This window comes from Magnolia sinica, chromosome 2 (genome assembly GCF_029962835.1).
Source record: "Magnolia sinica isolate HGM2019 chromosome 2, MsV1, whole genome shotgun sequence".
Lineage (NCBI taxonomy): Eukaryota > Viridiplantae > Streptophyta > Magnoliopsida > Magnoliales > Magnoliaceae > Magnolia > Magnolia sinica.
The window spans coordinates 53,010,233-53,032,777 of record NC_080574.1 but is presented as its reverse complement, the minus strand read 5'-3'; the positions used below and the strand labels follow the sequence as shown (position 1 = coordinate 53,032,777).

General features: G+C 41.1%; 1 protein-coding gene and 1 pseudogene across 4 annotated transcripts in view; one reads left to right on the top strand and one right to left on the bottom strand.

Moving 5' to 3' along the window:
• LOC131237105 (uncharacterized) overlaps positions 1-20,495 on the bottom strand; it is a 73,448-nt gene extending 52,953 nt beyond the window's left edge. For 3 of the 4 annotated variants that reach the window (XM_058234758.1, XM_058234761.1, XM_058234760.1), the window contains exons 1-6: positions 20,250-20,495; positions 16,349-16,746; positions 5,720-5,840; positions 5,468-5,585; positions 1,355-1,512; positions 1,187-1,258 (exon numbers count right to left, since the gene is read on the bottom strand). In XM_058234758.1, coding sequence (XP_058090741.1) covers positions 1,187-1,258; positions 1,355-1,512; positions 5,468-5,585; positions 5,720-5,840; positions 16,349-16,746; positions 20,250-20,342 — 960 coding nt within the window. In that variant the 5' untranslated portion in view covers positions 20,343-20,495. The remainder of the gene's footprint in view (positions 1-1,186; positions 1,259-1,354; positions 1,513-5,467; positions 5,586-5,719; positions 5,841-16,348; positions 16,747-20,249) is intronic. The other variant, XM_058234759.1, reaches the window with a different exon arrangement.
• The window catches only part of LOC131237106 (probable serine/threonine-protein kinase PBL21), a 91,070-nt pseudogene that overhangs the window by 59,039 nt on the left and 9,486 nt on the right, over positions 1-22,545 (top strand).

The window sequence follows — 22,545 nt, the reverse complement described above, 5'->3', positions numbered from 1 at the left end:
ACACAATTACATCCAGTATTTGCAATATCGATAGTATTGGCCGATATTATCAGTATCGCTGGCTAGCGACACGAAACCAATCGAAAGTTTTTTTTTTTTTAAGCAAAATTGTTTGCATCGCGCGATATATCGTAGGATATCGGACGATTTTCTTTGATATTATCATACTACCATGCAATGAAAAAAGCAATTTAAAAATAAAAAACATGGCAGTTTATTGGAGTCGTTAGATTATTTAGTGGCTAAACAGGCCATTTGGAAGTGCATGGTCTATTTAGCCAATCAGATTTCATGGTGGTTTGTGTTAGTGAAAATTTATATAGCAGCCAAATGTGGAGATGACACTAATGGATGGTTTGGAAGCCATCAAATTTCTTGACGGTGAAAAGGGCAATTTCATCACCATTTCTGAAATTTTCACTAGATGATGAATTTAAGACTTTATTTTATGGGTAAGATGCGCTTGAACCTGAGACTTCAATGTTGAAATGCAGGTTGTCTGCCATTGAGCTACAGACTCAAACCATACAAATTTAGGACTTCCATGAAAAGCAGCATTGGATTTTGGGTCCCGTTTTGGATATTATTTTTTAAGCAACTCTCCTGGTTTTGCATCACTAGAAAATGGCAGTGACTCTTCCTACTCACACGTGGCACTGATGTATGGTTATCCAGACAATCCAAATTGTTGGTCCCATTGCTAATGGAGCATATCTACAAAATCACACTGATCAAGCAATCCTAACTATCCAATCAATATCTATCAACTAGTGGTTAATAGTAAAATAGTGAGTCGTCCAAATTCAAAGGGAAAAACCAGATGGTTTATATTACGTTATCAGTGCAATTTTTCGGTCATGCTCCATCCACAGTTGGATCAGGGATCTGGACAATCTAGATTGCCTTACAAGTTACAACTACACCAAGGGTAGGTTTGAAAAGTCACCACTATTTTAAAATTGTGCAAAACAGGGATAGGACCATAGGAGTCTAAAAAAACAGCCCTTTACGTATTTTTTTTTCAAGAAAGTAAAAACGGGAAAAAAAAAACAAAAAAAAAACAAATGTAGATTGCACATGCATTTCATTCATGCCTGTCAGCAACATTTGGCGTCTACTGAAAACTCGACAAGAGTGCAAATAGTCAGATTCGATAAAAGATGTTCACAAATTGCCACTAGCATACCTTCAAGTATCTCCCACCAATGTAAATAGGTGTCCTGTAGCAATGAAATGTCATGCCGCATGCTTTGTAGGCCTAGTCAGATAGAGATAGCCAAGAAATAGTTACGAAAGGAAACCTATGAAACCCTTATGTTGTAGAGATTATATGTGCTCAAATTAGAAAACTAACTTTCTCTGGTGGTGATGCCAAGCGTCGGCAGGCGTGATCTTGCAAACCATCAAGAGTCTTTTGAATGACTGCATCGGAGTCACCATTCAAATATACATTACATTCTGTGCCAGCTTGAACAAGCGAATCCTTGACAGTATCCACACAGTCCTCTGTGCCTGTTACAATTAGCAAAGTCATTTCTGTTCTTGGAAGGCAAGTACATGTCAAACCAATAGAAGCTATAAAAACATTGGGACCGGTCAGCACATAGAACATTTCTTAGTACTTCTACATAGGGGACAAGATATTGTTGCAACTTGCAATGATGTCCGCTTGCTATTGATAGCTCCGAATGTTGAAGTGGTAACTTCTGTTGGCATTATTTCATTATTGTTAGCCCTAGTGAACACCAGATTACCCATCAAAAGGAGGTATAAATATAAGTACTTCAGGTTTTGAGTTGTCAATGCCCCTTCAATTCAGCCGAAAGGAGGCCTAGAAGGCATTGTACCAGTGAGGGAACTGATAGAAGCTAGGTAGGGGGGCATAGCGGCTTCTATTTCGGTGTGTTTAAGACCCATTTTGGTTTGTTTCACCCAGAATAAGCTCTTTTAAGAAGTCATTTGCAGAGAACTTTCTGGGAGGATTTTTTTTTTCATAATTTGCAGTCATCCTTATTTGGTATTTGGAGAAGCCTTCAGGGGTCTTTTAAATTGAAAAGAAAAAAGAATATTAGGGGAGGGTGCTAAGAGAATGTGAAACCTTCTCGTCTAGGAAAAGAAAGTCGACTATTTTCTCCCAAACCTAACCGTTGCAGCCACTTTTCAGATATGCATACTTCGGTCATCGTTCGGATCCAGAACTATAAATGATCACTGTGTTTCCTATTCATATACATGTAATATTTTGTGCATTTTTTCTGAAGCTCTGAAACATTCTTTCCAGTAGGTAAAATGAAACACCCACCAAAATTAAATTGACAACTCTGGTTCATATACCTATCATGTGTAAATATCAGCATTGGACATCTGGTAACCCGTAGCCCACAACTTGTAGTTAGATCTGAAGGAGCTTGGGAACTTCATTTTTCAACATTAGACATCTGGTACTGCACCAGTGTTCGAGTTGTCGGTATCGCTACAAGTTTCGCTGGCTAGAGATAAAGATATAATATTGTTATCGCCAATAATATCGCTGATAACCGGAAATGCAGGGAAAGGGGGGGAAACTTAGGGAAAATGATGGAATTTTTTAGTGCAACTTCAAGACATGGCTAAATACACATATTTACATATTTAGGAATAAAAAATTGCGAAAAGAATACATTATATAATAAGTTTTCATTTAATGGGACCCAAAAAGCATGCGATGCCATAAAAAATCACTTTAATAGCAACAAAAATGAGTTTATATATTACAAATGCAGCTGGCATACATTAATTAAGACACGTAAAAGTAAATGAACTCAAAGAAAAAAACAAATATATGATTGATCCAGAACTTTCGTGGCCCATTAATTGTCAATCACCACTTTTTCCTTTGGTATGGTCCACTTGATAATTGGATGTACTTATTTTTTGGATAATAAGCTAAAATGATTTGGTATCTACACCGTTAACTCATTTTGACAAATCATTTTATGGTATGGGCCAAAAAATGATCTTAAGTGGACCACACCACATGAAAAAGTGATCATTGAATGACAACCATTTAAAAAATTACAGGGGCTACATAAGTTTTGGAGCAAGCAAATATTTATGTTTTCCCTTCATCCAGGTCTATTAGACCTTATAACAAATTGGATGGAAAATAAACATCATGATGGGCACCAGGAAAGCTTCAACGGTGGATATCATTCTCACCACAACTTCCTGTGGTGTGGATCACTTGAGCCTCATATCTGGCTACATTTTGGGCTCATTCCCTAGAATAACATATCAAAATGGATGGACGGTTTAGATAAAACAAATATATCATTGTGGGCCTTCCAAAGCCCTGACAGACCATCCATCTCTAGGCTCCTAATCCGCGCCAATGCAGATTTTCCCAGTAGCAGAGTTACCTGAGAACTTAGAACTCATCAAATGTGATGTGAGTCCAAAATCTAAACGGTCTAAGTGATGCAGCACTCCATGAAACTTCTATGGTTCAACTTTTGCTTTCATCTAAGACTTCAGTGGGCCATTATAAAAGAAAACAATTTTCTCCCTTGATTTGCATCATTCTTTGTTATGGCCCGCCAGAGTTTTAGATCAGGGTAAAATTTGGTTCCTAGGAGTTTCATGGGATGCCACATCACATGAACAGTTCAGATTACAGGCCCACTACACCTGTGACGTGCCTCCTGTAGCCGTGCCCGATGAAAAAGGACGCGGAGTAGCTATATGACAGGTTGAGTAGCGAGACTCGCTACTAAAGTAAGTGACGTCACCAAGTTATGTGGATCCTATCATGATGTATGTGTTGTATCCACACCGTCCATCCATTTGGAGAGAACATTTTACGGCATGATCAAAAGAATTAGGCCGATCCAAAACTATAATGGACCCCACCACGGAAAACAGTGGCGTGAGTTACACCCACCATTGAAACCTTCCTAAGGTCCACCATAACGTTTATTTGAGATCTAATCTGTTCATAAGTTAACACAAACATCAAATAAGGTAAAACACAAATATCAGCTTCATTAAAAACTTTTATGGCCATTAGAAATTTTTAATGGTGAGCGTCACTCTCTCCACTTTTTTTGTGGTGGGGTCCACTAGAGATTTGGATCTGAATCATTCTTTGACTCATGACCTAAAATGGTCCCTCAAAATGGATGGACGGTGTGGATACAAAACATACATCATGGTGGGACCCACAGAACTTGGTGACGTCACTTCAGTAGCGAGTTCGCTACTCAACCCGTTAGTAGCACATCCGCGCCCGATAGAAAAGGGCTCCGAACCCATTTTCCATCTGAGAGACCCTGAAACCCTGGATTCTTCCTCAAATCTCCGGATTTCTCTGGATTTTTTTATTTTTTTTCTCATTTTCTTCCTAAATCAATTCCGTTAACAATCTAATAGAAGAAAGAAGAAAAGGGAATCGAGATTTTCTTTACGGTAACCTACGAATGGCGAGCTTCGATTCAAATGGCCCACCAAATACAGCTTCCAATCAGGGTAATCTATTCTACAGGTGCGGAAATCCACCCTATTGAAAGTTTCTCTCTCTCTCTCTCTCTCTCTCTCTCTCTCTCTCTCTCTCTCTCCAATTTTTTCGGAATATTTCTTCCGACGTGTTTCGTATCGTTGGACTGCGATACCGACATTATCGGCCAATATATCGGCCGATATTGCGAACACTGAGTGATAACTGGACTTTTCGCAAAAAATCGATAAAATCGCCGAAAAATCGGCGATATTAGGAAGAGAAACGAAAAAAGGGAGTTTCGGTGTCGCAACTCTAGCGATACCGAAATTATCGGCGATAACTTCATTTTTCAACATTAGACATCTGGTACTGCACTACATGCGGTTAGATGTTAAGGAGCTAGGAGAACTTTATTTTTTCCAGTGTAACCGAGACCAGGAAGTTCTATTGCAAGGCAATGTCTGGCATGATTCCTATGTAAAAATCCATGAAACTTTTAGCATGGGCTTGTTTTGATACAACAGAAACCGAGTAGGAACTGATGTAGATAGAATACAACGAGCTATGAATCAATCCTCATGGCCTAGTATGTTGTTCTATGGCTAAACATGTCGACACTAGTCACTAAAATAGGACATGCTGATAGAACCAAGAAGCTGGATCTTTCAATCATGTAAACAATGCATATACCTACAAGACAAATAATATAAAAGAACTACCATGCCTTCATGAAATGCAAACTAAAATAATAATGTCCATTGTTCTCTCCCTCAATCTGAGATCTTGTTCTGTAACATCGAAACACTTGGTTATGAAAATAGTGTCAATCAGTGGAAGTTCTTTGATAAAATGGCATTTGTTTTCTGGGTAATTGTTCATGCTCTCAGCAAATTTTTTCACTTATGATGGGGACAACCTTTTGAAGGGGTTGGATGTTGCACAAACATGGTACAAGTGAAAGAGTTTGTTTTACCAACGTGGCCAAGGACCTGCCTGTTTTCCTTCTCTTGCAACCATGATCTTTTGCTTGCAAATTCTGAAGCTTTATTGATGCTTTAGTATGAGCATATGTTAGACGAACACGGAAAGAGCTTACTCCAGAATCAACAGCCTGCACGACTTCAAATTCCAAAGAGGATCAAAGAAACATTTTAACTTCTATACATTTATTCTAGATGGAAAATGAGCCAATTCTGCATACGATATACTGAACAGATAAAAATAAGTAAGAGCACATCAAATTACCAACAAGGTTTCAAGCAAGTTTGTTATTGACAATTTCAAGGCATCCTTCACAGAAATATTTTCAGTAAGAAGCTTCTCTTGGAACCAATCTTCAGATCCGTACTTATTTTTCATATACAACCTACAAAAGTTGGAAGCAAAATAATATTTAGCCAGTCATGATTCCTTTCTAATTTCATTTAAAGGTAATTGGAAAATCAGCAAGTACAATCAACAGATACATTTGTTACTGTTAAACAAACAGAACACCACTCAACTTCTTGACTCCAAATCTTTACACAAATCAAAACACCGAAGCCATGATATTGCCAACTTCAGCATCTTAATCATACAAATAATTAAACAAAATGAAGAGAACACCTCGCAATCAATCCATATAAACAGACTAATGACAGTAAAATTTCATACTTGGGCAAAAATCAAGAATATAAATGCCTAGAGATTTCAAATTTGCATCCAATAGTCATAATATGGTTGGAAATCTTGATTAGAATAAGAAACATATTGTTCTGCAACAAAACTGGAAATTTACTTTTTTATGTGGCCACATGTTCTGTTCCCTCATCTACTATATTATAACCATTCCATTTTTTATAACTCACAGAATGCGACTTCTATTAAACTAACAAATAAATAAATAAATAAACTTTAAAAAAAAAAAAAAAAATCAAGGTAGGAGATAAAATACTTGAGTACAAAGATAGATCTCAGAACACCCTCAGTGTGTCAGTGATCACATTTGCTTCCCTTAAAACATGGCAGAATTAGAGGCTAAGGGCATGTTTGGGTGTCTTGAAATAGCAGTTGGGCAGGATTCATTTCTTCAAAAGACCACATAAAATAGACATCCTGATCCTTATTTGGTGTCGGTTTTATAGAAAGAGATAACCCTCTAAATGCAAAGTCCAGCTCAATTCTTTTCCAAACACAATGTCTTTTTTTAAGATAAACACAATGCCTTTTCAACTATGAGGAACTTCAAAACATTTCTGCCGGAGACATGGTTCAAGAGAACCAACAAATGCAGCCTAAGTACCTAATCTCCTTCAGCAAAAAGGATAATCTCCAATGTTCTGCAAAAGAAGAGAAGATAGTCTTGAATCCTCAAAGTATAATCCCTAATTATATCATGACCAGTAATTCCTCTGCTCACAAAAGAACATGATATTGTTGCATTGTTCACTTTGTAAAGAAAGTAGACAATCTCTCATAAATTAAACAGAGAACTGTACTTCTCACAATTGTATCTTAAAGACCTCATGCCGATTTTTTTTTTTAATTTAATTAATTAAGTTTCAACAAGCTAATGCCCATGTATGTTCTGAAGCTCTAGTTATTTTAGTCTCTTAGTAGAGAGTATGATGTGGGGGCATCTTGGTGTGACTCCAAGGATGCACCATATCTCCACACTAGGGGTGGGGTGGCCCACTACAACCATGGATTATGGAATTCAATTACTACTTAGGTTGGATCCGGCGAAGGATGAGACCTCCCGATCTTGCATGGTCACACCCAATCGATCAATGAAGATCACTAGTCCGAAGAACCAAGAAGTTTCTCGGATTAGGGATTTGAGAATTTGGGGATTTAGGGTTTAGATCGGTTCTCAAGATTTTGATCGAAGAGGAATTAGCCAAAACAAAAAAATAGAAGAAAGAAAGTTATTACCTTGAGGAAGTTGGAGGGGCACAAGAAGAAATTAGAAGAAGAAGATCAAGGGGAGAGAAGAAGCACCATTAGAGAGAAGAGAGGAAGGAGGCAACCAAAGGGTTTGCTTTTCATTCATCAATCATTGAAATTCGTGTTTAGGGCTTTACCCCACTTAAATAAGCACATAAAGACATAAAATTACTAAAATACCCCTAGGATAAGCAAATAAAGATATAAGATTACTAAAAGACCGCTAACTAAGTCAAAAAACGTGCAAATAACATAAGTATGGGAAAGTTTGGGCGCTCGGTCCTCTTTCTCCAATCTTCCTTCACATGTGTCTTCCCTAAGTGGGGTCTTCTATATGTCCAATCACATGTGAAAGGTCTTCAGCTCCTCAATATTCGCCTATCCACAAGGACGGCACTTGTGGTTGGCGCTTTCTTCGTTGGTACACCTTGAATGCACCTGTGTCCGCATCAATTCCCCTCGGGTGAGAAAAACTCGACCCCGACGAGTTGAAACTTTTGTAGCGCTCAAGTAGATCTGGATCAATACCCTGCAATGCGTCGCCCGACAGCCACGTAGATTCAGACGATGGTTTGTTCTTCCACTTGACAAGATACCTTTGGAAACCCCCATCTCTCGTGGATACTATCTCGTCATCCAAGATTTCCTCAATTGCTTCTTTATGGTTAATGGGTGGAGGAGGGGGTGGAAGGGGTTGGGTAGCAAACTCAGAAAAAGGCCATGAAAGGGACGATGTATCAACAATGGGAGTATGGGCACGGACTAGATCTTCCACATTAAAAGTTGGATTAATGCTCATTTCAGATGGAAGGTCAACCCGATACGCGTTGGACCCAACCTTTTGTAATATCTTGAATGGTCCAGCACTACGCGCTTGTAATTTCTTTGCAGATCCTTGAGAGAATCGCTCTGGCCTTATTCGCACCATTACATAGTCTCCTTCTTGAAATTCTTGCACTCTACGATGAGAATCAGCTAAAACTTTATAATCATCATTGCTCTTATTTAACCGCTGTCTAATATGTGTATGCAAATCATGAATATGGCGTGCGAATGCATCGGCTGACTCAGAAGACCTTTGGGTAACAGACATAGGTAAGAGATCTATGGGCATTCTAGGTTTATAACCACTTACAATTTCAAAAGGACTCAACCCTGTAGATCTATTAATTGACCCATTATAAGCAAGTTCAGCAGTTGGTAAAATTAGGTCCCAAGTCTTAACATGTTCACCCACTAGACAACGTAGAAGATTTCCAAGGCTACGGTTTACCACTTCATTTGACCATCTGTTTGTGGGTGGTAAGCAGTAGAAAATTGCAAATGAGTTCCCATAATGTGCCACAGTGTCTTCCAAAAATAGCTAGTAAATCGAACATCACGATCAGACACTATGGTTTTAGGTAACCCATGGAGACGCACCACACCATCAAAAAAGAGACGAGCAACATGAGACGCATCTGACGTCTTCGAACATGGGAGGAAATGCGCCATTTTAGAAAAACGGTCCACAACGACAAAAACGGAATTGTGCTTTTTTATAGTCTTGGGAAGCCCGAGCACGAAGTCCATACTAATATCTTGCCACGGAGCATATGGCACTGGCAATGGCGTGTACAGCCCAGTATTTTGCTTTTTTTGCTTTGCCAACTGACATGTTCGACACTGCCCTAAAACTTTGGCTACGTCTCGCTTGAGGCTTGGCCAATAGAAACGATCTTCCACAAGGGCAATAGTCTTATCACGACCAAAATGGCTAGCTATCCCTCCTGAATGAAGCTCCCAGATGAGAAATTCACGAAGGGACATATGGGGAATACAAAGTCTGTCTCCCTTGAAAAGAAAACCATCTTTAAGAACATATCACCCATAATATGCTGGTCACCAGAGAGCGACGTGTAAGTACCCCCAAAATCAGGACCTATGGGGTATTCATCTTTCAGTTGCTCAAATCCGACTACCTCTACACTCAAGGAGTTGAGCAACGCCACTCTCCTACTAAGGGCATCCGCTGGTTTATTTTCAACCCCGGCCTTGTGTTTCAAAACAAACGAATATTCCTGAAGAAATGATACCCACTTGGCATGCCTTGGGTTGAGTTTCTTCTGAGAATGCAAATATCTCAAAGCTTCATGGTCAGAAAACAAAACGAATTCTTGCGGTAGGAGGTAGTGTTGCCAATGTCTCAGGGATTGCACTACCGCATAAAATTCTTTGTCGTAAGTGAAGTATTTTTATTTTGCCTCATTCAGTTTCTCATTGAAATAGGACACTGGGTATCCTTCTTGACTCAACACTCCACCTATATCGACACCAGACGCATCGCATACTACTACAAAGACTGTAGAAAAGTCAGGTAGACGCATGACAAGAGCTTTCACCATATTGCCCTTAATTTCTTTAAAAGCCTTGACGGCGGCTTTAGACCACACGAACTCTCCCTTTTTCATGCACTCGGTAATGGGAGCCATGATCGTGATAAAACCCCTAATGAATCGACGATAAAAAGTTGCTAGGCCGTGAAAACTTCGCACCTCATGAATGTTCCTTGGTTCTGGGCACTCAACTATGGCCCTGACTTTTTTAGGGTCTGCGCGCATCCCTTCAGATGAACTATAAATCCTAAGAACACAACTTGGTTAGACATGAATGCACATTTCTTAAGATTAGCGTACAACTTTTCCTTCCTAAGGACACTACAGACCTTCCTTAAATGTTCAAGGTGTGATTCCTTAGTGGTACTATAAATAAGAATATCGTCAAAGTACACCACTAGGAATTTTTCCATGAACCGCCTCAAAGTTTGTGTCATCACCCGTATGAAAGTACTGGGTGCGTTAGTCAAGCCGAAGGGCATGACCAACCACTCATACAGCCCATCTTTCGTCTTAAACGTCGTCTTCCACTCATCTCCTGGGCGTATACGAATTTGGTGATATCCACTCTTGAGGTCTATCTTAGAGAATATAGTGGACCTGGCCATCATGTCAAGCATATCATCAAGTCTAGGTATAGGGAACCTATACTTGACGGTAATTTTATTTATGGCACGGCTGTCCACACACATGCGCCACGTGTCGTCTTTCTTTGGCGTCAACAATGCAGGCATAGCACACGGGCTCATACTCTCTTGGATGAAACCCTTTTGCAGAAGCTCATCAACTTGCTTCTTCAACTCTGCATGCGCTGCAGGGTTCATCCTGTAGTGAGGAAGGTTCGGTAGAGTAGACCCTGGGACAAGATCAATGGCATGTTGTATGTCCCTCATAGGTGGCAACTCATTCGGTAAGTCTTCAGGAAATACATCACTGTATTCCTTCAGGACCGAGGTCACCTCATGGGGCAACTCTGATGGAACCTCAGGTGTAATTTCTCTAGCCACAAGGGCATACACCATAGAATCCTCCTTAGCCTCTTTTTCAAACTCTCTTGCGCTGATTATATGTAAAGACTTAGGTTTGGATTTCTCCATTTCTCTAGGCTCACTTGCCTTCTCATCCTTCTTCTTTCCTAGTGTATTCTCAGGTGGCATGGGATTAAGTTTGATCTTTTTACCATTATACATAAAAGTACACGCATTCGAACGGCCAAAGATCGTGACATCATTATCGAATAGCCACGGTCTACCTAGGATAACATGCCCCACATCCATAGGTAAAACATCACACCACGGGACTCTTTGTATGACCCAAACTCGATGGGGACTAGACATTACTGGGTGACAGTAGGGATGTCTTGTCAACCCAAGAAACTTTATACGGGTCTGGATGAGGTGTGGATTTCAGTTTTAAGCGATCTAAGGTGCTAGTGGAAATCACATTCTGACAACTTCCACCGTCCACTATCACCTTACAATTCTTTTCACCACACTTGGCAATAGTGTAGAAGATAGTGCTTCGACGCCAATCAGCACTACTTTTAGACTGAGCTAACACACGCCTGACTACTGCAAGCGTTGCTTCTCCATCCACTTCTTCATCAGTAAGTCCTCCTTCAGGGTGATACTCTTCAACTTCATAATCACCCTGGTCATCTCCACCCTCGTGGGATTCGCCTATAACTAAGGCTCTCCCACGGCTCTTCGTAGGACACCGATTAGACATGTGGCCAAGGTTGCCACACTCATAGCACCTCACTTGGCTCATGTTACTAGGACCGGCACCAAGAACCCCTTTGCCCTTGTCCTCCCTAGGCCTAGGCGGAATGGTCGCTTGTGCCCTAGGTTGATTACCAATATTAGGTCTAGTTCCTTGGGAACTAGATCTAGTATTGGAGTCTCGGGACTCAAAACGTCGAACGACAGGAGCCTTCAGATCGTGCTCTAACTCCTGCACGACTTGATATGCTTCATCTAAGTCCGTTAAGGGCCGAGTGATAAGATCGCGGAAGATCCGCACAAAGGCCCGTCTTAAAACGCGAGAGCATTACTAGAGGGTCTTCTCGGATATCACATCGCATCACATATTCTTCAAATTTAGCGATGTAGTCAGCGGCAGGCATTGACCCTTAGCGTAAGGATTGCCATTGGTCAAGGAGCTTCTGACGGTATGAGAGAGGAAGATACTTCTCCTTCAACTTCTCTTTCATCTCATACCAATGTGTGATAGGGGCTCTACCAACTCTCTCTATCCTACGTTCGGTGTTAGTCCAGAAGAGCTTGGCTTGACCCACAAGCTTCATCTTAGCAAACCGCATTTAACGGTTTTCCGACATGCCATACCACTCAAAGTAGTGGTCCATGTCAGCAACCCAGTCAAGGAACGCCTTGGGATCCAAGCGCCCATCAAAACTCCGGGCCTCAACTCTCACACTCTTCATCGCACGCTCATCTGGATCAAAGCGGTCTTGATGACCATATGTGGCTCGTGCCTCTCGCACCACACCACGACTGTTACCACGATCTCTATCCTAACTACCACCACGTGTGGCAGCGCGTTCTTCAATGATTCCTTCCACTTGGGAGTGCGCATCTTCTCCTATAGTGGGGTTTTCCTTTTGGGATGCCTCTAGTTGCTCCACCTTAGTCATGGTAGTGGTAATTTGGTTCTCAAGGCGGGCAAACTCACGCCTTTGACCCGCTTCTAGGGCGGTTATCTTTTGTATCAATTGAGCAAGTTGCTCAGATAACTGCTCGTTATTCATGGTAGGTTGAAGTCCGAAACCTCTACCTCTTCTCGTGGGCATACAATGAAGACTTGAACCAAACTCTACCTAACTAGACTACTAGGTGTTATGACTTTCAAGATGAATGCGATGAATGCAAAACTACTATGAACTGACACAATTAAGTTGAAACAGGAAACAACTCAAATCTGAAAATTTTCCAGATTAGGAACTTTCTAAAATTGGAAAGTTTCTAAAATTGAAAACTTTCTAAACCTGAAACTTTCCTAAGTTAAACCTAAAAATCAAAACCCTAATTTGATAACTCGATCTAGACAAAAACCATGCAAGCCTAGGCTTTGATACCAAATTTGATGCAGGACAGCCCTAATTATGATGCATGCTCATGGAGATAATTAAACAGCGGAAATAAAAGGAATAAATGATCTAAAATTCTAACAATAATCATCATAACTGAGAAAATCATAAAGGAAACATGCAATGGAGCGGGCCATCACTACAACCATGGAGTATGGAATTCAATTACTACTTAGGTTGGATCCGGCGAGGGATGAGACCTCCCGATCTTGCATGGTCACACCCAATCGATCAATGAAGATCACTAGTCCGAAGAACCAAGAAGTTTCTCGGATTAGGGATTTGAGAATTTGGGGATTTAGGGTTTAGATCGGTTCTCAAGATTTTGATCGAAGAGGAATTAACCAAAACAAAAAAAATAGAAGAAAGAAAGTTATTACCTTGAGGAAGTTGGAGGGGCACAAGAAGAAATTAGAAGAAGAAGATCAAGGGGAGAGAAGAAGCACCATTAGAGAGAAGAGAGGAAGGAGGCAACCAAAGGGTTTGCTTTTCATTCATCAATCGTTGAAATTCGTGTTTAGGGCTTTACCCCACTTAAATAAGCACATAAAGACATAAAATTACTAAAATACCCCTAGGATAAGCAAATAAAGATATAAGATTACTAAAAGACCGCTTACTTTGTCTAAAAACGTGCAAATAACATAAGTATGGGAAAGTTTGGGCGCCGGTCCTCTTTCTCCAATCTTCCTTCACATGTGTCTTCCCTAAGTGGGGTCTTCTATATGTCCAATCACATGTGAAAGGTCTTCAACTCCTCAATATTCGCCTATCCACAAGGACGGCACTTGTGGTTGGCGCTTTCTTCGTTGGTACACCTTGAATGCACTTGTGTCTAATTAATTAAGTTTCAACAAGCTAATGCCCATGTATGTTCTGAAGCTCTAGTTATTTTAGTCTCTTAGTAGAGAGTATGATGTGGGGGCATCTTGGTGTGACTCCAAGGATGCACCATATCTCCACACTAGGGGTGGGGTGGCCCACGAGGTGAGGCCTGTGAGATGCAGGATGGCCAGAAGGTGGGACCCATTGTGGGATCGCGTGATTCGGGGACCCATGCGACGTAGGGGTTGCCCACAGGAAGAACTAGTCTCGGTTTTCGTAGGAAAGTCAAAAAATAGGGATAAATCAGTGCTCCCCCAACAACTCTGGAGCTTTTGGTGCCTTGGCCGGTTGTACGCTATCAAAGTGTTAACAGAGCGGGAACCCAGGGATTGAATCTCTTCACCGGTTTGGGTGGATGATGCGGGGGCATCTTGGTGCGACTCCAAGGATGCACCGTATCTCCACACTAGGGGTGGGGTGGCCCACAAGGTGGGGCCTGTGAGATGCAGGATGGCCATGAGGTGGGACCCATTGTGGAACCGTGCGATTCAAGGACCCGTGCGACATGGGGATTGCCCATGGGGAGGACTCGCCTAGGTTTTCCTAGGAGAAATAGAATATAGGGATAAATTGGTGCTCCCCCAATAGCTCTGGAGCTTTTGGTGCGTTGGCCATTGTCCGCTATCAGAGTAGGTATGATCTCTCATACACAACCACCCCTACTTGTTTTTTTCCATAGAATTTCATATCTTACTTATTCAAGCCCATGCCCATTCTAAAGACCCCTTAGTTTATCTTAATACATATTTGTGTCATTCTTTTTTTGCTTTTCTTTTTCCTTTTGTTTTTCCTTCTTTTTTCTTTTTTCTTTTTTTGAAAGGTAAGGTGCTTTTATTTAAAAACAATAGAAAACAGCAAAAATAGAGGCACCAAGGCGGCAACCCAATTACCGCCCATGAAAAAGAAAATTACAGACCTTAAGATTTGGCAGACAAGAAGCCCATTCTATCACAAGAAGTCTATTTGTGTCATTCTCGATTGTATAATTCTTTCGTAGAATTATGGGGTCCTGATTGACCACAACATGAATAGTATCCCGATGCACCAGTTTGTACATGTAGATCTCATGGTTCAGGGATCGACTTTTGATAGGAAGGAACCCACAATGAATAAGGGATCGCCAAAAGATTTCCTGATGGCTTGATTGGAGGATTCTAACCCTTGGATCAGTAGTCAGCAAATAAACGGTTATGGAAAAACACAGCAACAATCCAAAACCACATACATAGATGGGGAAGGGTCACTCAATCTGAATGGAGCATGGTACACGCTGATCCTCATATCAAGCGTCTGGAATCTGGATTACCAAAAGGTGGGCTCACCAGTTGTACAAAATGGATGCATAAGGAAACTATCCACATCTGATGAGTCAGGACCTGTACAATTTCATTCTTTGGAGCTCTATTCTACGATCTACATCAAAATGGTGACACAATGAAAATTCCTAATTTGTTTTATGTAAATTTGCTCCTGAAATTGAGTTGCATCACCAATGCTCTAGTTTCTCATTGTACTCATTTCATCCATGCTAACTATTCCATTGAATCTTGCAACAAGTGCAGATCAGTGGAAAATGGAATTTAGAGGGTCAAAGTGTTTGCCATAGAGTGGGCTTCATGCCTGGAAGCGCTAAAGTATCAGAATTTTGACTTTCCTTTTGATTTGTATTCTCTTCCTGCCTAAGCTCTTGCTTTGGCAGGTTTTTTAATAAAATTTCATTATCCTTCACAACATCAAAAAATAAAAGAATCCATTGAACCGGAACCCAAATAAATAAATAAATAAGCAACACACCCAGATACAAGTCTCCCACTACAAGACATGGAAATATCCACTACTAGTTTAAGGATGGTTTGAACTCTTTGCAGTTGAGAAGTTTTTTTCATGCAATGTGCAGAGGTAATTAAGTGAAACTTTATATTTTTGGCAGCCATCAAGGTTATGGTTTTTAATAGTGGTTTCAGAGTGTGACTCACCTGCATAAGGAAATCAGTACAACTTGCCCTGATTCATTTTGTTATGGTCCATTTCTGTCCTAATTTCGGTCTGGTTCGTTACCCTCCGAAAACGAGAAGACTCAGCCAAGTCAACTCAATCTTCAATGACATTTAGAACCATAATCAACATAAAGTCTTTCTATGTTTGAATCATCTATGACATTTAGAACCATAATCTACATAAAGTCTTTCTATGTTTGAATCATCTATGCTATGTAAACCCCATCAAGTTTTGGAAGGATAATGCACAGAAGAAGGAAAAACAAAAAACAAAAACCAAAATCCAAGGAAGAGCAGGGAGCATCACAGCTTATAATCTTCCCCAGCAAACTAATATGCACAAAGAATATTTGCTTGAAGATCCAAACAGAAATAATGCACAGCACTTTTTTCTTTAAGGGGTATGCAACATACATTAATAGATCGAATGATTTCATAAATGAAAATTTTTAGCAGTAAGAGATGTGCTTGACATTCAGAAAGAATGTGCTGCAGTGAAGCAAAATCTAGAGGATCCTCATAAGGGAAGTATTTAAATGTTTCAATTAGATCCAGTATGGTGATTATCAATGCAAAGGTGCGATACCTGATAGTCCCTTCCTTTTCCAAGATAACTGGTGGTATAGAGACTTCAAGAGAAAAACTATCAATCTGATGACCCTCTTTTTTTACTAGTTCAGCAATTGATGCTGCAAAAGCATTGATGGGAGCTCTTGTCTCACAAGGTACACAATTTCCTTGATCGTGAGCATGGCTGAATTGCAATATGCCTAAACAGATGCTGCATACTGGTTCACTTTCTGATTCTTGAAGAGAATGAGGAGCATGCAAACTTCCGTTTGAAACAGAACCATTTCCTACAGTACTTTCGTGGTGAATTTTTGGTTCTTCAAGAACTGAAGGCAAAATTGACGTTGAGAGAAATGAGGAAGAATAAGCATGGGAATGGACCCCAAACAATCGGAAGATACAGCGACCACATACCTGCAACATAGAAAAACATGTCAACAATACCAGAATAATTAACTTTCTTGATTACCAGAAATACCACAGAAAAGTAAACATTTTCCAGGATGCCCACATTAAACATTTTCCAGGATGCTCACACCACCTTCATCTTAGCCTCTTTCAGCAGGCAATTTGCGATCAGGTTTTAAATGGCAGGAGCTTTGCTAAGCATGTACGCTTGTGCAATAAAGCTCGTGTACATAACACATGCGCCAGCATGGCACTTGCGTGCAAGATCTAATCCATCCATCAGGTTGGTCCAACTTTGTACATATTTTCCCAAAAATAGAATGAATCTGGTCCAATCGGCATGTGGGCCCCAATAGTGGAAACAGGTGGATTGGTTAGAAAACTTCAACCAAGTGTTTTCAGAGCAGTTCATTTGTTTTGCAATCTGCGCCCCACCTGACCAGTGGATCAACCTGCTTCTTGGGCTAGGGCATTAATATAGTGGTGCCTTTATGATGGATGAATTGGATCCTGGACCTATCGTGCCATGCTGGCACATGTGTGGCAAGTGCATGAGCTTTATTGCGCTTGTGCGGGCTGAACAAAGCTCTAAATGGCAGAATGGCAAAAGCTTTATGATAGACTCCCCACCAGAAATCATCCTTGAAGGAGGTCCGCATATTTGAGTTAATTAGCCTAATTTAGATCTCATCAAGATGAGCTTCACATCCCAATCATCTAAAGATGAAATTGTGTGCCAATGAAGTTCTATTGAAGAAGAATATCTGACTCCATATTCTTCCTGTTCACATGTAAACAGCTCAGTGAAATAAAATTGTCTGCGAAGATGCAGACTAGCCGCACCTGGACAGTTTTCCAGAAAAAAAGCAGCATTCAATGACCCTTTATTAAAAGGTAAGATCAAACCAAATGTTGGAATCCAGCAGTACTCGGCACGATACAGCATCACTCATTTCATGTGACTCTAAATCTACATTGTCTGGATTATTCTTCAAATTGTGAAGTACCACTGCCAAGACATGTTCGAATCTGATCTCCAGGATTCCAATGGATCAGGTGTGACAGTATTGGGTTTCTTGTTGAACTTATCACATACAACCAGAAGTATGCACACTTAACATTGTCCAGCCATATTTTCCCTCCAGCATGCGGCTTGTGCAGAACATCTGTACCATGCAAATGGTAAGGCCCCACCATTAACATCACCAGGAACAAAAATCAGGCCAGTCATCTCATCAGGTAGGCCATGACTGTATGTTGAGTAAGACCATCAGTTTTTATAGCACATTGAGTCAAACCATCAGTGAATAATTGTCAGGCCCACTTGGTGAGACTGGCCAGATTTTTGCACCAGGTGATCTTCATGTTAGGGCCTATTGTTTGCACAGCACGGATTTCTCATGATGGCAGGAAACATATGGCTAGACAACAAGTCTATGTACTGCCAGATGTATGTGATCATTTCTCTTCTTGCTGAGTTTTTCCCACATTCGTTCCTGAACTGTGCTTGCCCACACGCAACTTACCACAACTTATCATGCCATGCCATCTTTCCCGTCAACATGCCACCTGTTTAGGAAATCTGTGCCTATGAAAATGATAGGCCCCACCATGAATATCACCCTTCTCAAAAAACATGCTGATCCCCCTCACTGGGTAGGCCAAGTCCATATGCCAAGTTATTCCATAACGCTAATGGTGGCCGTAACGGCCACCACCATTACCTTTATGATATGGGCTATAATGGTTGTTACGACCCTGATAACGGCCTTTACAGTTACTTTTTTTAATTTTGAAAAAACAACCTGAAAAACCTATATCGACCCCGTAATGGACCGTTACAGGGTCGTTACCGCCTTTACAGGGGGCATAATGGGTTGTTACGGAGGCTGTAATGGCCATTACGGGTCATTTTTTCCGTAACGGCTGTTACGACCCCATAATTTGTAACGGTTGCCACTGTTACCTTTACATAACGGCCTTTATGGCACACCATGCTGTATGTTGAATAAAACTATTGGTCATCCATTGATTCCAACCTTAGTTGCACAATACTTCTATCGATGTACTGCTCCTGCTTTGTATCGCACTTTGCACTCGCACTCCCACTCCCAATTACTAGCTGTTTTGTGCTTGCTAACATTTAAAACAGAGACTTCCCTGCTCTTGCACCCAAAGTTGTTGCCACTTTGCTCCATGCATTGTGCAACTATAATTCCAACAGCATGGCCCACCTGATGAGTGAAACTGCCTGATTTTTGTGCCAGTTGATCTTCATGGAGGGACCTACTGTTTTAATGGTACCAATGTCCTGGCATGTTGACAGGATAGATGATATGGTGCCATAAGTTTTGGTACAATGCCTGTAGGTGATCAGTTCTCCTGCCTTAATAGAAAGATTTCTGACGGAGAATACAACATTATAGTTGGTAAGGACGATTGTTCAAATACATCCCAACGTATTGCAATTCAGTACTTTGAGAATTTATTCACTGGAATTGGATTCTTTTCAATGACCCAAACTGTTTATGTTATAGGGCCAAAATTGTATGGGGATGTCTAAAAAAAAAAAAAAAAAAACTCTTTGATTGAGCATTTCAAGCCTTTGATTATATAGAGGTCATGATGATCATTCTTATTGTGATAACAAAAGAGCCAAATTATGGAGGGTTGAAATTTAATCCAATTCAATATTTTTTATTTGATCGCTATCCAACACAAAAATGAAAACCCACATGTAAACAGTTTGGATCATTGAAAATGACCCCAGAATTAAAGAATAAAGCCCCTACGTATTGCATTGCAATACATCAGGATGTACTTTAGCAAACCACTTTTGTAAAACCCATTAAATATCCCAACCTTTTATCCATCATAACCTTCTTTTAATATAAAAGTATATAAGTATTGACTAATAGAACCATTGAGAACAATTTCATTGGAATTGAAAATGAGAGAGAAGGTTAACTACTTTGGATTGCTTCTAATGGCTGTTATAGGAGGAATTATCAGTTACTGCCACAGTACCATGAACTTACTGTACAGCAACGTATCATGTCTGCTGGACATCCGATCCACGAATAAGGTCGTACTCGTCATGGATACTAGTAGAAGTGAAAATCGAGTCAATCCAAGTCTCCGGTGCGCCACAACATCAAAATGAATGAACAGCCGACCAACATTCTGATTTGGCGCACCTTATGAACTGATCGTCATAATTTTCATCAAGGAGAGCTTCATGATGCGGCCGACCACTCGAACGGATTGGATGTGTCTTGAACATTCGATGCATTGGCAGGAAAAGAGGCGCAGTACGGTAAGCTAATGGTAGTGAGGGGAGTACCTGATCATTGATGCTCTTGTTATTACTTCGAAGCTGGACGACATGAATGAAGGACTGCAATTTCTAGGGTTACTTGGGTTTCGCGATTTGATTGGATTGGCCATCCAAACGCGGCAAGGAGCATGGAAGCAAACAGTAGAGGAGAGGAAGGGTGTAGGGAACGAACCCCGAGGGAGAGCAAGTCCTTGAGCGCGTCGCGAGGCAACGAGAGCGAGTCGACTCGGGCGAGGTGCGAGTCTTCCTCCGAGTTGCCCGCCATATTTCTGAGATGAAACCTCGACGACGCTACTGCACGGAAGGCGTCCCAGCTTCAAAACGAAGACAGAAAAGGCTCGTTCACGTTTTCGACGTGCTCGTGTTTTAGGGAATGGATTACGATCAAATTACCGAAATGCCCTCAATCTTGTGAGAATTTGCGCATCCCGTCCCGTTACAGTCTTTACAGACTCACAGTTTCGACTTTCCACGGACCCCAGTTGCCTGCGCCCCCGCGTGAAGTTTCTTCGGTCGGAAGCTGGGTGGAGCGAGAGCGGATTGGCTGCTCCCCATGCCACCAGCCCGGTGGCTGATGGTCGGTTCTCTGTGGGCCCCACCATGATGTATGTGTTTCATCCATTTTGACAGATCATTGTAGGGCTTGATCCCAAAACTGAGAGGATATAAATATCAGGTGGACCACACTACAGGGAAACAGCAATGATTGGATATCCACCATTAAAATACTCCTAAGGCCTGCTGTACTGTTTATTTAACATCCAATCTGTTGATTAGGTCATACAGACCCATATGAAGGGAAAAAACAAAGATCAGTTTGATCCAAAACTTTTATGGCCCTTTTTAATGGTCGACGTCATTCAACATTGTTTCATGTAATGTGGTCCACTTGAGATTGGGATATACCTCATTTTTGATCTTATAGCATAAAATGATCTAGAAAATTAGAGGCATGGATGAAACATATACATCGTAATGAGGCCCACCCACCAGCCATGGGCAGGGGGAGTAACCAATCTGATGCCCATGATAAATCCACGGTACTGCCATGATGCCACGTAATATCAAAAATTGAATAAAAGATTTCTTCGGCTATCCTTAATGATCAAAGAAGATTATAATCCATAAAGTCAGGGACACTATGTTCGAACTATCGGCCTATGCTGGGTGATAAACCTCTCATAGTGACCAGTGAGCATCAATGGAAGTGATGAGCCTACCATTTGCTTAGTTGATATAGGTGACGAGCCCTTATTTGGTGTCCTTAGATAGACTTATCTTATACTCATTATTTCACCATCATGGTATAGTGACCCAAGTGATCACTAAGTGTAAGTGTAAGACCCATATCCTAGTCTGTACCGTTCGTTAGACCCCCATGATCTTCCCCGTCGAATTTCGACAACCTGCGACCTGTAGTTAGCGTTTGCACGCGACCCTAAGTCGCAGCCTGTCAACCCGAGTCGACTCAACTTGAAACTTGTACTCTAGTCATTATGTCGTCACCGCGGTTCTAACACTGCATCTCACACTCCAATACGATACCCAGGCTAAGAGTTGTGGGCCCATGTATATATCGAGGAAACGCTGCACGTTGCAAATCCCAAGAAAATCTCTATCATCCATCATATCAATCAATCAATCACAAGTCAAGTACGCAACTCATCCCTCTTTTACCAACAAGCATGGCACCTATCTCTCTCCCATCCCCAAAGTCAACACTCTCTCTCCAGCCATCTCTCTCTTACACCACTCATCCCTCTCATCATATCCTTCTTACAACATCATTTCACTTCATCCCTCTCTCATTCTCTCTACCATTTTCCAAGCTTCCATGAGAGAAAAGCTCTAAGGAGAGAAAAGATCAAGGCCCACTTCCTACCTCTTCATCTCACCATCCAACCCTTCAAACTTCATCATCTACCATTAAAGAGTTAGCTTAGGAGACAAGGAGTCCAAGGAGTTAAAGAAGAAGACCATCAGTGGGTGTTTTATATGCTTAGATTTGTGTTATGATGATGGGCCAAGTGGGGCCTACCGATTGATGGTATGGATCTCACTTTGGAACCTAGGTGTGGATGATGGCCCACCATGATTCACATGTTCATTCCATGATGGAGTCATTCTCCATGGACCTCATCATAATTTTATTTTCTTTATTTTCCTAGTATGAAAAGGTCATTTAGACCTTACATTTTTGGTGGAGAAGGGATCTCCACCGTTGATTTTGATCGGTGGGCCCACATGTAATGAGACCCACTTGATGTACATCTTGTAATGCATGAAAGGGAGGGTTCATAGTGGCGGAGTCTCCATCACACGTGTCTCTCTCTCTCTCTCTCTCTCTCTCTCTCTCTCTCTCTCTCTCTCTCTCTCTCTCTCTCTCTCTCTCTCTCTCTATTTTTCCTTTTGCAGCCCACCTTGAAGGATGGATTAGATCCACGTCGTGAACGGTGGAAATCCCACCA